This window comes from Perna viridis, chromosome 11 (assembly GCF_037379345.1).
Source record: "Perna viridis isolate PV_CMFRI_1.1 ecotype Kerala chromosome 11, ASM3737934v1, whole genome shotgun sequence".
NCBI lineage: Eukaryota > Metazoa > Mollusca > Bivalvia > Mytilida > Mytilidae > Perna > Perna viridis.
The window spans coordinates 501,366-518,893 of NC_142455.1; the positions used below are offsets into that span (position 1 = coordinate 501,366).

General features: G+C 34.0%; 1 protein-coding gene across 2 annotated transcripts in view; it reads left to right on the forward strand.

The window, feature by feature from the left end:
• Positions 1–16,530, forward strand: part of LOC148602233 (uncharacterized) — a 62,324-nt gene extending 45,794 nt beyond the window's left edge. For both annotated transcript variants that reach the window (XM_088553482.1, XM_088553483.1), the window contains 8 exons: positions 4,592–4,746; positions 6,226–6,427; positions 8,202–8,321; positions 9,063–9,217; positions 12,754–12,858; positions 13,145–13,259; positions 13,834–13,927; positions 14,955–16,530. In XM_088553482.1, the coding sequence (XP_088409608.1) occupies positions 4,592–4,746; positions 6,226–6,427; positions 8,202–8,321; positions 9,063–9,217; positions 12,754–12,858; positions 13,145–13,259; positions 13,834–13,927; positions 14,955–15,096 (1,088 nt within the window). In that variant the 3' untranslated portion in view covers positions 15,097–16,530. The remainder of the gene's footprint in view (positions 1–4,591; positions 4,747–6,225; positions 6,428–8,201; positions 8,322–9,062; positions 9,218–12,753; positions 12,859–13,144; positions 13,260–13,833; positions 13,928–14,954) is intronic.
• The last annotated feature ends 998 nt before the right edge of the window (positions 16,531–17,528 follow it).

A 17,528-nucleotide genomic window follows, 5' to 3' on the forward strand; every position in this document is an offset into this window, starting at 1 on the left:
CGGGAAACTAGGCAGATATCCACTGGAAATAAAAATTAAACTGAGTGTCATTAACTTTTGGTTTAAATCAGGTACTGGAAAATCTGAAAAGCTATCTGCAATTTTATTTCACTTTGTTCTTAAAAAAATATGGCGATAGAATTTTCTGGGTAAAAAAGGTTAAATCAATACTGGATGAGTATGGTTTGTCTTTTGTTTGGAACAAACAACACGAACATAATGAATCTTGGATATTTTTGACAATTAAGCAAAGCCTTCTAGACCAATTTCAACAGTCGTTGAACTCAAAAGTGAAAAATTCACCTGTCTCTGAATTATAGATTGTACAAAGAAGATTTGGGAATTGAAAACTATTTCAGGATTTGAGATGACAAAACATATTATTACTCTTTGTAGATTTAGAACCTTGAATAATAACCTTCCCATTGAAAGTGGGCATTGGCAAAATATGGTGATAATAAAAAAATGTTATTTTTGTAACTCGGGAGATATTGGGGATGAGTTTCATTATTTGTTTAAGTGCACATCGTTTGATATTGACAGAAAAAATACTTCTCGGAGAAAAAAAATTGTTAAAAGACCAAATATTATTAAATTTTAAGCTTTGATGAATAGCTCATCACCTCAACATTTTATGTAAACTTATGCGACAAATTACAAAGATGTTGTGTCCAGGGTAGTTCTCTAAATTTATGAATATTGAAATTCATCATGAATGTGACTCAATATTATTCCTTCCAATACATGTACATTAATCAAATTCTTATGCATATTATGTATCTATGTAAATTGTATTGAATTTGTTCTCTGTACTATAGTATAATGGTGTTTGAGTAATAAAATATACATAGCATCTGCACAAAATATGTGTTTCCAAACACTACAGCTCTCAACCCCATTTTTATAGTCACAACCTACCTTGTCCTCAATACCATCGGCCTCACCACAATTCATTTCTACAGTTGCAGGTTTTGATTTCACCTTACCTACTTGACCTATTAGTGATTTAGGAAACATCCTGAACTTTCCCTTTTCCAAACATGAAATCAAATGGTCCCTGATATATTTTTCTTCGTACTGAATATGAAGATCCCAGTAAAACCACTTATACAGAATTGAACCGTCTTTGTAATTACATATAAACCACAATCAACTGAATTATAGATTGTTTATGAATTTCTGGGATTTTGACGAGAAGCCGCGTATTTTGTTACATGAGTAAATCTGTGATAACTGGATTTCCTGAGAAACTGTAAATTTATCAAATAAACTATTTAAAACATAAACCTGTTTTTTTCTTTTTTATCTGTTTGGACTGATGTTACCCAATGGCGCTTTCCTGTATGGTGCATTTGTGCTGATGTGTCTGATAAATTTCCCTCAGCCTTACATGCCATTTTTCATCCCCCAACTCATGCTCCGCTTGATTTAAAGGATACCATTCATAGATTTGAGGCTATTTTATGTATTCTATTATGTCAGAAGGTGCAATATGTCGTTCAGGAATGACTAATTCGTCACTCGAAATAACTGCTCTAGAAAACTTGTTTTTAGGTGATAGTTGCCTGTGACAGACAAGCCGATAAGAATTAATCTCATAGTTTTCATAGTTTTATACAAAGTGGAAACCGAGAACAAGCATGTTAACAGGCAGTTCCTGTCATTCATTCTCTTGTTTCAAAACAGCATTATAACTCTCTCATAATTTTTGTTATAAGTTTTACGAGCCAGTTAACCTGTTAATGGTGATTAGAGATTGTTAATTGCTAATTGTTAATGAGTGTTAAACAATGGAGCTGTGTTTTTAGACACTGGGCTAGAGTTAATGTTATGCCCATGGATAGAATTAATCATAGAGTTCTCATATAGTGCCATAGACATGCTATCTGTAATAAGAAAAATTGGTGTTTTAGAACTATGTAAAAATTCAGAGAAAGTGACTTAGATCTATATACAGATTTACATAATATATTTTGTAAGAATTTAATTCCTCATCTTGAGGAGATGTTGTTTCATAAGTATGAAATTGAATGGCAACGGAGAATTTTATCCAATTATGTTGGTAAAAAATTAAGAACTTATAAACTTTGTACTACTACTTTTGAAACAGAATTATATTTAAGTAAAACCATTATTCACAGATATAGAAGTGCATTTGCAAAATTTGGGGGTGGCGTAGCGTAGCCCATTTACGTCCTGAAACAGGTCGTTATGAAAATAAAGAGGTCAATGAACGAGTATGTTTTATATGTAATAATCAGATTGAGGATGAGAAACATATGTTATTATCTTGCCCTTATCTTGTAGATTTGCGAGAACAATTATTTTATAAAGTCAAAGGTGTAAATAGAGAGCTTGATAATTTATCTGATGATGATAAATTTGTTTTTATGTTTCAAAGTGTTGAATGCTTTGATATAGTTGCCAAAACCTGTTTTATTATTTTAAATGGAAGAAATAGTTTTCTGTACTCACGACAACATTTTATCTTTTAAGCTTAGTTACTTTTTACATGTGTGTTTATATTATGTCTTATTCAACTAATTTATGTTTAATAGTCTCCCATAATTATTTATAGAATGACACGTGTACTTACATTGTATGATAATTTTTAATTATTGTATTATACTATGTTTTATTATAGTATTGACATGTCTTATGTTGTACATGTGGTGAGACTTTAATAAAATATTGAATCTGAATCTGAATCCAATTTAGGCAGATTATAAAGAACATAATTATGTAGTTCGACCTGACACGATTTCTGCTTATAAAACTACTGTTGTGAGACTAATTAAGATTCTATATAAAATAATACCTCCAAATTTTATTTTACCTACATTAAATTTTCATAAAATATATACATGTATATTAATGTTCTAAGCCTAATTATGTCGATAAATGATAAAAGATTTTTCACCACGAAAAAAGTTCGTCCTGTCAAGATTGTGGATTTATTTCTAAATCAATTTAAAATACCAAAAAGCGCTTTTATTCTTCTTTAGAAATCATTCAAAAGTTTTGAATGTCATTAAACAAAACAAAAGTTATAGCCAAAATAATGTATCGGAAAATGACCGTCCTGTTTCTAGACCAACCCCTCGATCTCTGGTGATAAATCACCCATGATTAACATGTTTATCCTTCATTCGTCAAATGTTAGTGCGTTCTTTGTGACCGGGTCGATCGTATTGATTTTAAAAGAAACGTTTTCAATTTATATATAACCTGTATAAATCACTGATTTAAGACTTTCAACAAAGAAAGATACTGGAAATTTACGACTTTCACGGTTAGAAGAAGTATTTTACAAATTAATAATTGTAGAAATGTAAAAGAAAGATGTTACAGAAAAAGAAATGACATTAAGCACAAACTGTAAGTTACAGTGCTTAAAATGCATTTCATGAATTAACATTTAAACTGTCTTCAATTAACAAAGAAAGAAAATACAGAAAACAAATGAACAAGTAACAAAGTTAAAAGAAATGCGTGAAAATATTTAAGGCGGATATCACCTGTAAATATACGGTCAATTATATTCTGACTGCTCAAATAGAACCGTCGCAATATAAAACATAATTCGTTCTATTTGTAGATGTTAGTATAGATTACTGAGTTGTAGAGCACCTTACGGGTCCGGGTGTCAAAAGAATATGCCCGCAACAGCACAATTTTGTTTACACGCTTCGTGCGACATTTTATTTTGTCAGCGTGTAGGAAACTGTCTATTCAATCAACGTTGTTATTGTGTGAAGTTCCGCGGGTCGGAAACTATTGCATCAACATTTTAGTGTTTGAAGTTGTCAGCATGTAAAGATATACAATTGACATTGTCAGTGTGTGAAGTTGTCAGCATGTAAAGATATTCAATTAACATTGTCAGTGTGTGAAGTTGTCAGCATGTAAAAATATACAATTAACAGTGTGAGTGTGTGAAGTTGCCAGCATGTAAAGATATACAATTAACATTGTCAGTGTGTGAAGTTGTCAGCATGTAAAGATATACAATTAACAGTGTGAGTGTGTGAAGTTGGAGGTCGTAACCAATGCATCAACATCATCGTTGGTGTGCGTTATTGTCCTGGAAAAAAAAACGTAAAACAGAGGAAAGTTTACTTAATGTAAAAGTAATGGAAAAAGCGGGATGGAAAAATGTATCGATGGCTTCTTCTGGCTAATGTATTGAATGGTGTTCATTTTCTGTGTTTGGGAATGGATGAGTAGTTCACACTGAGTTATACGACACGGTTAATGTATCATTCAGTCTACTGAACAAAAATCGTTCAATTAAAACTCTCGAACTGTTTATGAGCAAATTAATAAAACGTATGTTTGACCAATTCATTTTTTAAACTCAGTGGCGGATTTGTGGTTGCCAATTGTTAGAAAATTTTGTTAATTTCGCGCAAATTTTGAAAAAAAAAGCAAATGATGGCCTATAGCGAGAACCCCCCTTTTTACGGGAATCCCACTGGATTCCAATTTCAAAACTTCTGGTTCCGTTCCTGATGTATGTACTTATTTATCAATTGTCTTATTTATCACTAGAAAATAAATTAAAATTTCTGACATCCATTATTGATTTCAGGTTTCATTATCCTTATCATCGTCATCATTGTCGTTTTGTGTTTCCTGGGACGAACTGGACGATTACAACCAGCTAAGGCTAGAGTTACGCAGGGTATCCGAACTATACGTAATTCCGTTCGTGCACGGGATAATCGCTCATTGGGAAGTTATAAAGTGAGTCTTTATTTTTCATTCCAACTACTTTTTCTTGAGAGAGCATAGAGACAAGTTTTTTGTTATATATAATTATATGTATGTTGAATGTTTCTGTTTATTATATTATACTCCTACTCAACGAGTGGGCGGTATATTGGATTCAACTCATTTGTCATTCCGCCCGTCCATCCACATTCCGTCGCAATTATCTCGGCTACCAATTGATAAACCTATTTCAAATTTGACGTGTGATCTTATATAGATGGGGCATATGTTGTAATATGTGGTTCTTGGTGCTGTCTAATTTCAACCTTCTATTCCATGGGTCTTATGTCACAAAAATCTCATCTCCCCGTGGATGGAAAGATTTATAAGTTTGTATGTTGCTTCATATAGATGAGGCATACGTTGTAAGTGATTTTTGGTGATTTCAATATCACGTACAACTAGGGGTATCCCTAGCACGACAACGCGTGCGACTTCATGTTTTATAATGATATTTCGATTTATCTCAGTCCTTTTGTTTAAGGAGTGGTTAAGAAGGAAATTATTCTTTTACGATTGCGCATGTACATTTTAAGTTGAGACTCCCTAGTATTTTATTAATACATGTATAACTATGTTTAAACTGTTTTAGAGCAAACTTATTTCTATAGTGGTGATAACAGGTGCGATATTGCAAGTAATAAAGCTTTGGTTAATCTACAAAAATAGGGATAGTCTTTCCTTGCAACGTTTCATTCCCTTAAAATATTTGAGCTTTCAAGTCAGCGCATCGATGTTAATATTTGACAAAAAACCTCATGTAAAATCACTGCAGCGCATCGATGTTTTTGTCAGATAAAAATATCATGTGTAACCAAGTCAGTGCATCGATGTTTATATGACAAAAAACCTCATGTGTAATCACTGCAGCGCATCGATGTTTTTGTCAGATAAAAACATCATGTGTAACCAAGTCAGTGCATCTATGTTTATATCTGACAAAAAACCTCATGTGTAATCACTGCAGCGCATCGATGTTTTTGTCAGATAAAATACCTCATGTGTAATCAAGTCAGCGCATCGATGTTTATGTCAGATAAAAGACCTCATGTGTAACCAAGTCAGTGCATCGATGTTTATATCTGACAAAAAACCTCATGTGTAATCACTGCAGCGCATCGATGTTTTTGTCAGATAAAAACATCATGTGTAACCAAGTCAGTGCATCTATGTTTATATCTGACAAAAAACCTCATGTGTAATCACTGCAGCGCATCGATGTTTATGTCAGATAAAAGACCTTCTGTGTTATCAAGTCAGCGCATCGATGTTTATGTCAGATAAAAAACCTCATGTGTTATCAAGTCAGCGCATTAATGTTTATGTCAGATACTGAAACAGCCCATCAATATATGACATTAGTGATTATGTTTGAGTGGTCTAGAGAACAGTGGGGGCCTCCATATGGTCAAGTACACAATGTATTTGAATTTTTCACATATATCATTACAGAACCGAGCCTTCGGTACGGAATATGACGACGACATTTATTTCTATGGACAGATGGATATCAAATTTGATAATTTGGTCATATCGCGAAAGGATATCGCATTAGAATCCCAGCTGGCAGAGGGAAGATTTGCTACTATATATTTAGCTAAATACTATGGCAATCAAAAGGACTCTCAAAGTGTAGTAGCCAAAATCATGAAGGGTTAGTAAGATATGACCTAATAATTATTTTCGTTCAGTTATTTTGTAAGAAAATGAATGTTCAGTACCTTTCAAATGTAAACTGAACTCAAATATTGTGTAAGTCTTGAATGATTTCTTCTAGGGAAATACAAATAATGGACAGGTCAGAACTTAACATTCACAGGGAGACATATTACAAATAATGGACAGGTCAGAACTTAACACTCACAGGGAGACATATTACAAATAATGGACAGGTCAGAACTTAACACTCACAGGGAGACATATTACAAATAATGGACAGGTCAGAATTTAACACTGGAGACATATTACAAATAATGGACAGGTCAGAACTTAACACTCACAGGGAGACATGTTGCAAATAATGGACAGGTCAGAACTTAACACTCACAGGGAGACATATTACAAATAATGGACAGGTCAGAACTTAACACTGAAGACATATTACAAATAATGGACAGGTCAGAACTTAACACTGGAGACATATTACAAATAATAGACAGGTCAGAACTTAACACTGGAGACATATTACAAATAATGGACAGGTCAGAACTTAACACTCACAGGGAGACATATTACAAATAATGGACAGGTCAGAACTTAACACTGAAGACATATTACAAATAATGGACAGGTCAGAACTTAACACTGGAGACATATTACAAATAATAGACAGGTCAGAACTTAACACTGGAGACATATTACAAATAATGGACAGGTCAGAACTTAACACTCACAGGGAGACATATTACAAATAATGGACAGGTCAGAACTTAACACTGAAGACATATTACAAATAATGGACAGGTCAGAACTTAACACTGGGGACATATTACAAATAATGGACAGGTCAGAACTTAACACTGGAGACATATTAGGCTTATTAAGTCTCCTGGGGAGACAGATTATAAATACGGGAACGCACTTCGGTCACAAAATTTTAGACAGGTTGAGATAAATTCCGATGTTTTTATGTCATGGTGTTTGGTATGTTTTAAATACTTGTAACATGGCAAAACAAAGATAAGTCATTGTATCCATAAACATACAACGCCATACATTACTTTTTGGATTCTTCTGCACTTTCAAAGGCAGTGTTTGATCTCTACATTGAGATGTGTATAATGTCAAACAAGTTTTGTTAAAACATATTAAGCTGGACATTTCAGCTCCTTTCAGCTTCCTCCTTATTTACTCACTAGAGTATCAGGCTTCGTCGAGTTTTTTTTTAATATGTGGTCAGCTGTATACTTAGCCATTTGTTTCTCCTTGCTTCCCGGCAAAACCTTACAGATTTGTTTGTACTTTTAATCTAACAATTCGAAATATGGATAAATATATAAAATTTTGTATTTCCCCCATAGCGGTGTCAAAGAAAGATTCAGCATGCATACAAACTATGGATGGTTAACCGGTTAACCATCGGGGGTACCGAATATCGAATACCAAAATGCTACTTGGTTAACTGTCGGAGGTACTGAATATTTAATTCCAGAAATGCTATTTGGTTAACTGTCGGAGGTACGGAATATCGAATACCGAAAAACGCTACTCGGTTAACCGTACAAAATGTACATGTTATGGGTTTGTGCCAATTTACCGTTCATTTGCGCAATATATCATCATTTACGTCTGAATTTACGCCTCAGTCCAATATGGCTAGCCTCAGACTAATAACTAAGCCAATATGGAAAAACTTGCGCAAAAATACTATAATATTATTGTGAGTGCATGTTGCGTGCTTATCAAATCTTGTTTAAATATATATTTAGATGATCAGAATGAAGAAAACGTGATGAAGATGAAGGCAAAAATCAATTTCTACGTCGACAAAGTTGGGCAACACAAAAATGTTATGGCGTTTATAGGCTCGGTACAGGATGACCAAGCACGTAGGTATTCTAGTAAGATATGGAAAAGAACATATAAAACATGTTGGTAATTATTACTTTGTTCTTATTCATTTCAAGTAGAGGACGCTTACCCTATCGGTGTAATAATCCCACTTTTTTAGGGGAGTCTGGGTTGCTTATTTCTTTATTAGTTTCTTTGTAAATTCAAACAGTCATTTGTGTTATTTATGTTATATGTCTAAGATATTAATTCGTCAAGTTTAGTTGAAATTCGCTGTGAAAAAATGGCGGGAAATTTTTCCCGCTGTTTTTCAATATATAAATAGTAACAAAAATCTACGTCACAGATGCTTCAGGAAACATTTGAGTAGCTCTTCGATAGTTTTCTAGATGTATTGAATATATTTTAGGCTAAAATGACTAAGTTGGGAAAATGATGTGCCACCCATCGCCTGATTCTTACCAAGAATGGTACTTAATCTTCGTCAAAGTTCTCCCCATTATGGACTAGGATCATTGCTTACCGACCGGATACGATATCGTCGATATTGTTCGAAACCATAATTAACGCATTGTTGTCAGTGTAAATGTTTAAATGAATGACTTCATAATTACTATTGGGCGTTTCCTTCTGATTTTCGGCTTCTCAGTTCAAGCGAAAAAAAATATTCTCCTGGACATGATCAACGATAATCTATAATAATTATGTCAAAAAAGCATTTCTACCCGAAGTTTTGTATATTGACTGATCGTTACACATCCTATTCGTTCTTTATTTAGGAGGACCATTTATGGTCCTGGAACACTGCGAGAAGGGAGTCTTAAAGGACTTTCTGGTTTCTAAGAAAGGTAACGTCACCATGGACATTGAAGAGATACTGTTTAGGATGTGTTTTGGAATATGTCTTGGTATGGACTACCTATCTGGAAAAAAAGTGAGTTGAAATGTTTTGGAAGGGACTACCTATCTTGAAAAATCTTGGAAAAGACTATACCTATCTCAGAAAAATGATGAGTTGAGATGTCTTAGAAGGGATTACCTATCTTGAAAAAAGGTAAGATGGTTTGTATTGGAAGGAACTACCTACCAGGAAATAAAGTGAGTTGAAATGTCTTAGCATGGACTAGGTAGACCACATGTTTTGTTATAAGTGCATGCAAGATTGATTACCAGTCTGTCCCGAAGGTAAATTAATACATTTTCCGGGATGTGTGTACATTGACAACCAATGTAGCCGAACGGTAAACTGATACAGATTTTTTAGGAGGTAAGCATTGTGGACTAGGCTGACCCAACTGAGGTTTGTGTACCTTTGTACAGTTTAGACTAGTCTGGCTTAAATGTGTGCGTACATTGAGGATTGGTCTGGCCTAATAGAACTGTACAGCGAGGACTAGTCTGGCCTAATAGAACTGTACAGCGAGGACTAGTCTGGCCTAATAGAACTGTACAGCGAGGACTAGTCTGGTCGAACTATAAATTGATATGATTGTAGGATTCGCCTTTGAGCCTATGAAGGACGGAGCTATTTGTATTAACCTTGGACTTTGTTGATAATACAATAATGTGTTGTTATATCGCTGGTATGTCGATCAACAGGAGCATGCGAGACTTCCTAAAATACATGCAATTGTGTCTGCGTTCAAAAGTTCAAAACATTTTTTCCAAATACACAGTCATTTCCTAAATACGTCACATCCAACAAAAAGATGTTTCAATGCATCTACATATATAGGACATCGCTGACACCTTCTGTTTGCTTTCACTATAGCAATGCTGGTATTTTGTGAAGATATTCTTCGATCCTGAAATCATTCTGTCCTTCCGTTATCCCTCATCGCTTGTATTCTCTTATAACTTCAATTAAATCGTTTGATGGATTTACGTGTAAGAATCAGCCTTATAAAAACCAGACAGGAGGTGATTCATGCATGTTAACCAAAGTCACTCTCAGAAGCAGTTACAGACCACATAATCACTCTTAGTTTGTCATTGTTGCACGTTTGAAATAAATGAATAGGAAAAGAAGTTGCGTAAATATATGGGATATGTAGACCAAAAATGCATGGTTTGTTCAGTGGGGTTTTCTGCATCACGAATGACCTCTGCCATTGAGAGTGTCTGAATTTCATAGATGTATGACAATATTTTCTCAAATCTAGAGGAGTATGTAACAACCCAGTTCTATTTGTGTTTTTATTGAGCACCTGCTATTTTAAATTTTGGGTTTCCATTAGAGCGTATCATGAATGTAAGTAGAGTATTAGTCGTACCCATTTCTATCTTCAAGTTCTCCTATACCATCCTGTAGAATTGAACTTTATATGAATTAAAGAAATTTTTTGCCGTTATGCACCCATTTTATCTAAAATTAGAATTTTAGGCCTTCATGGGGACATTGTTGTTGATTCATATGCACTTTGTAGGAGGAACAAATGTACTAATTTGTGTCCAATACTGCTCTGTGAAAGAATGCATTTTGTCCCATCTAATTTTGTTCTCCGCCGCAACGCACAGGATAGACTTTATCTGGCCTCAGTACAAAATTTATGTCTTGTTTCGTTTTCAGTCTACTTGTATGTTGTTGGAGTATAATGAGGTAACTATTTCGCTGTACTGTGTATAATATTGTTTTTGAGCCAGCTGCTACATGCCCTGTGGTATGATGGTTTCCTCGTCGTTCATTGAAGACCCATGGGTGGCCTTGGGCTGACATTTTTCATCCCGGTGTGCTTATTGCATCTTTGACATATTCACCATATTCATTCTCGTATATTAGTAATGGTGTGAGGTCGCCCGTCCGTCACAGTTACTGTGTGGCTGAATCTCCGCTGAAACCGGTAAACCTTCTATATTTGATAGGATTTATTGTTATGGGGTGTAAATGTGCATACTACGCTGCCATTTCGTGTCGATAATTTATGGTAGATACAAGACTTAATATATTTACTTATTTAATGTTAAACATTTCTCAGTCAAAGAATTAAAACGTTGTGGGTCCTTTCCGTGATTTTAAAATTTAGGTTTTTGAAGTGTAAAACAAGCAATACCGTATGTTTGATTTGAAATATACCGTGAGAGTATATAATGAGACTAAAGCTATCTCCTAAGTATTTGACCTTTCAACACTGATTGGGACATCTTGTGATTGTTTTGTCAAATGAAAGGCAATAGAAAATTTTCAACTGATAAAACCTAAGTAGTGGTCAAAATCAAAGTCCGTATAACACAGGACAATATCCGGGTAAAAACCGGAAACCACGGCTATGATCCTGTCTAGTACATTACGGTACATTATTTCCAGCACATTTCAACTGTATTATTGAAGGGCAGAACATAGCATGACATTGCCACATATGATCTATCTTTTTTCTTTGCTGCCTTGTATGTATTTAATGCTCTTGCGTGTCTTATGTGTATTATTGTTATCGTTATACGTTATGCCAGAGCTTGCCGGGACTATGCAGACTTTTTGTATCGCGCTAGAACTCTGACAAATAGGCTTCTGGAACAGGGTTATGTTGCTACAAGATTGAAGTCATCACTACAGAAGTTTTATGGTCGTCATCATGAACTCGTGGATCGTTATGGTGTATCCATCAGCACCATGAAAACTGATTTATTCAACGGGTCATAGTTTTCCTTTCCTCGTTTGTCTACCCCGGACTTGACTTTTTATGAGCAACTCGGCGGGTGTTTCTAGAAAAGCAGAGGACGCTTACCCTACCGGTGCACCTGGTCCATGCTCCCAGTTTTTAGTGGAGTCCGAGTTGCTCATTTACTTTTGTTACTTTGTATGTATGATTTTAGTTACTTTATGTTCTTTGTTGTGTATGTCTGTTTTCCATGTCTGGTCTTTGTCCCTGAATTACATTCTTTTGATTACCGCTATAACCTTGGTTCCCGTGATTACTCTTATTTGAACTTGACACACCTTTCCCACAAAATTCAAGACTTTTTTTTTAAATCATGGCTTGGTTTACATAATTTTTATTAAAGTTAGTTCTTTTTTTTTTTTACTTATTTTTGTTCATTTTCTTTTTCTGTACTGATTTTACCGATTTTGACTGGTTGCAAGTTTATGCTGCTCATTTATGTTCAAATCTTTATTTATAATCGGTACTTGTAAAACATTACAATACAAGTTCTAATTAGCTTTTAAAACCAGATTTGAACATAAATGAGCAGCATAAATTTGCGACCAGTCAAAATCGGTAAAATCAGTACAGAAAAAGAAAATGAACAAAAATAAGTAAAAAAAAAGAACTAACTTTAATAAAAATTATGTAAACCAAGCCATGATTTAAAAAAAAAGTCTTGAATTTTGTGGGAAAGGTGCGTCAAGTTCAAGTTGAAATAACGTTTTAAGATTTTAATTTGACTTGGTTATTGTCCCGGAAACCTTTCTTGAACCTTTATATAAGTTTATACAATTTTAGTGCATTATGAAGTTTCTCATCTTTCTGGCAGGTTGTACACAGACGGTTGGCTGCCAGGAACATCTTACTAAACCACCTGTATGAACCAAAAATCACTGGATTTGGGCCGGATCCAGATCAAGAGGTGGAAGGGGAGGTAACAAACTTTGATTATTATTATTGTTTGATTATTCATTCACCGAAACTGATTTTAATGCCATTCTAGTGTTATTTGATTCATTTAATATCGTTTAATGGTACGTGTAACAAATTCGTATAAAATAGTTATGAAGTTAATTTTCTCTTTCATTTAGACAATTTTTCTAAGACTATAGGTGGGTTAACTTGGAAAACTTTTAAAAAAATATATACAATGATTAAATCCAGATTTTCACTTTCAAACTGTTGAGTATAATTGATTATGTTCATGATTTGTTTATAAGGAAAGGATTCCGTTGAAATGGATGGCTCCTGAGTGTCACAAGTCAACCAAGGGTGCTACAGAACTTAGTGATGTCTTCTCGTATGGTGTTGTAATGTGGGAAATATTCTCATTAGGTACATTGTGTTTAATGAATGCTTTGACTTCACTTTCCGCTTTTACTATCATCTACAATGAAGCCAATCGAGACTACTCGGCCATTTCCGCTATTCTTAAATCAACTTTGTATACTGAAAGTATAATGTTTTGCGAGTCAAAAATTCCATCCACCAGATAGCACTTTAAATTTTAGTGAAATATTATTAGAAATAAATAACATAACTCTTCCAAGAATTTTGGCGCGAAGAGAGGAGCGAGCTACGAAAAAGTGTTTAATTATTTTCTACTTCACATTTGACGTAGCAAATCAAAGTGCATTAGACTCATCTGTACCCTTTCATTTAGTATTGAATGCTACATGTAAGTCTTATATGAAAGTTGAAATGGGTCCTCGATTCATTCGACCATTCATTTCTGTATATCAGAGTTTTGATGTCCTGTATGATTATCAGTCTGCGCTATTTATAGAAGAATAAATGTTCACTTATTTGTACTTAAGATAGATATAGAAAGTAAAAAGGCAGCGACTTTCGTTATCACTTTGGTCTTATTTTCAATTCTGTTTTTTTTTTTTTCAACACTACATTTTAGGCGATACACCATACCCTGGGATCCAGAGCAGAGATGTTTTCTCAAAACAGAAACAAGGATATAAGATGAAGAAACCAGAACTATGCGATGATCAGTAAGTAAATGGGTTCAGATAGAGTGTTCAATCTATTCTAAATATTTCAAACAGATAGGCCATTTAAGCCCGATGGCCAATCATATTCATAATAGTTTTTCATATTGACAGGTTTTAGTTACGTGATTGTCCAAAGGTTAAGGTTCAGCATCACTTTTAGACAAATTAAACTCAATTAAATACTACGCTGTAGAAGAAGATGTGCACCTGCGAATTTAATGTACACCTATAGACACGGTAATTAAAATAAAATTCCTTTTCTGCTTTAAAATATTTTAATCCTATCTCGAATTTGCTGTACATAATTTGCTATTCTGCAGATGGTGCAAAAATAAATTAAGTATATTTCATGGTTTGAGATGTTCCGGTTCCCCACACGTCAAACGTGAACAGTAGAACCTAGATCTCGGTGATGGCTTTGGCTTCCTATTTCGATCGTTTTGGTTTTTACTACTTCTAAAATCTTGAATACAATTTATTTTGGGATTAACATTTTCCTACATTGTATATATTTGATTCAAATGCTTCTAATAAGTGGGTTTTCTTTGAAGCACATGTACAGCATGTCGAAATTTTCAATACATGTATATATGATTGGTATTTCTTTTAAATTCAAATTGGTGTGCTTGTCAAAGATTCTTTCTAGTAAAGTCGATGGACATGTTCAATAAACACATCCGCAATGTATGGCTTGGGTAGAACAAAATCATTTTCCACCCGGAAGTGTTTATTGTGTATGCTCTATGCAGTTAGCACGAAAGACGATTAATTTAAATTATAAATAAGTGGATGTATCAAGAGAAATTCATTCAGGTGTTTGTTCATTTTGTAATCATCTGTATTCGAAGCAAAAGTAAGTTCAGTTTTGATTTAATTGATTTTTCATAAAATTAATGTAACTTTCCCTTATCTTGGGGATCCATTTTATTTTTTTAGATACACAGGTTTGTAGACAGAGGGAAATTGAGTCGATTTGACGAAAGATTATTATGAGCCTTAATGCGCTGTAAAATTTTAATTATTTTAGATTTTACAAGATAATGTTGAACTGTTGGCACTACCATCCTTCTAAGCGAAACGGATTCGCCCAAATCAAAGACGATCTGAGTACAATGTTTACAGAGGCTCCTGGTGATGATTACTACTACAGGTCTAATGAACTAGAATAGACTCTTTACTGTGTCGGTTTGTATGGGGTGTATTATTTTCCCTTTTACCAGTAGTGTGTTGACAGTGCTTCAGTATATTGTTTGGCGTATATTTTGTTTTCAATAGATTAAGCCAGACATGAAAGTCAATTAAATTTAAGTCCACTTATTTAAAATGGAAGATAGATATTTAGCCATAGCTGTATATAAAGCTATTGATTTGTTCTTTTATTTGCAATTAATTCGCTTTGGTATAGATATTTGAAAAAAAAAAAATATTTTTCTGAATTCAAGTGTGCAGGGGCAGATCCAGAATTTTGTGAAAAGGGGTGTCTGATCTAGAAAGTATTACAAAGAGTGGGTTTCCAAGCTACCTCTTAGATAGACAAAAAAGTGGGTATAGTTCCAAGCTACCTCCTAGGTAGACAAAAAAAGTGGGCATAGTATAAACAACAATAAATAGCAAGCGGACACGTCTGAGACCACACATAATAACTCAAATACTGAAACAAAATAATTTAGTGATATTTTTGTGATTAAAAAAAATTCTGGTCCAAAGGGTCTGTGGGCCTCAGGTAAAGGTCACAACTCTGACAAATCATTGAAGCGTTTGTATTCAGCATTTTACATCAATCTCATGTAAGCATCAAAGTAACTGATTGCATTCTGTTTCAAATGAAAGCTTGATAAGCGTTGGTGAAATTGAATATGATACAATCATATCACTGATTTCAAAAGTTATGTCCCTTACCTTAGGTCTACCTCCTTAACATAAAGCACAAATGTAATTGAAAAATGACAACTTGCCAAAAAAGTTTTATTTTTTAGTCATTTAATATATTTATAATTTTCTTTCGTTTTTGTATAGAAATCTTTGTTTTTGCTTCGCTGATTAATTTTAATACAAGCTTAAAATTAGCAGAATAACAGAATAATTCGGTGTTTTCTTAAATGTATACGGAATTACGTATAATGTTATGGGCTATAATTTTCGCGGGTTCCAAATTTTCTAAATGTTCTAATGAGAAGGATGTCAAATTTTAGCCATCTTTAATTTTCGATTATTAAAAATGTAAAAATGCGCGATATATGCTAGTACACAGAGAAAAATTTGCGAGATTTTATTTTCTCGCCAACATGGCGAAATACGTCTATTCAAACAAAATTATAGCATCGGAAACGCATGAGATTTTTTAAAAACTATACAGTTATGAAGTACGCCGGCATTTTGATTCAATAAGATCGTATTTGTTATTGTTTTTGGCTATGTATACGTATATATCTAATATATCTCCGTATTGTCCTGTGTAGCAGTGTATAGCAATCATTTTGTCCTTATAACTTAAATAACTTAATATCTGTCTAAAAAACAAACATAAACATTGATATAGTTAGTTTACTTCTCTTAGATTGTGTCTACGCTTTTTGCTATTTTCATTAATAAATATAGCTAACAATTGACTGCTTTATTTCTAAGTATCGGCCATACAGGGAAGCCATGAATTATCCAACGCACAAATCATTGATACGGGAATTATTTCGGAAAAAAATATTCCCAAATTTGTGCAAAAAAAATCAAGTCAGCAGTGGGCAGAAAAAAATTATGTTTCAATATTTCTCCTATTATTTAAAAGTAATCAAGGGAACCAAGGTTATAGCGGTAATCAAAAGTATGTAATCCAGAGACAAAGACCAGACATGGAACACAGACATACACAACAAAGAACATAAAGTCACTAAAATCATACATACAGTACAAAGTAACAAAAGCAAATGAACAACTCGAACTCCACTAAACACTGGGAGCATAGACCAGGTGCACCGGTAGGGTAAGCGTCCTCTGCTTTTCTAGAAACATGTTGCTGAAAATAAAACATATAACTCGACATAAAATCCCAGTCCCTAGAGAAGAAAATGGTCTACGCCTAAGTAAGGAAGCTTTCCATAGCATGGCATTCATCGCTGTCCATAGCATGGCATCCATCGCTGTCCGTAGCATTCATCTGTCACTCTGGTTAGCAGAATCTATCATCTATACATAAAGCGGTGTTACCGATCGATACAGGTCAATATATAGAATTCGAAATTTCCGCTCCTGAACATTCAGTTTTACCAGTCCTTGCTTTAACAAATTATATAACCAAAATGAACAGTCAATGTTATGGTTCTATCCAAACACTTAGTGCCTACATGTAGTATAACCACTGCAATGTTAGCTGGATTTTATGTCTTGTCACGTGTGAATTCCATTTCAAAGGCATAGGCAGTGGATACAATAATATAGAATTAAGACCAAAAAAAAGCACAATGCGTAAATTCAATGATAAAAATATGAAGAGTAACTATTTCTACACTATAATAAGTTTGGTAGTAACACAAAATAGACAGTCTGATAACCATGCATAATATTGATGTACCCGGAAGTAGCAAACTAATTACAAATGGGTCTTGGA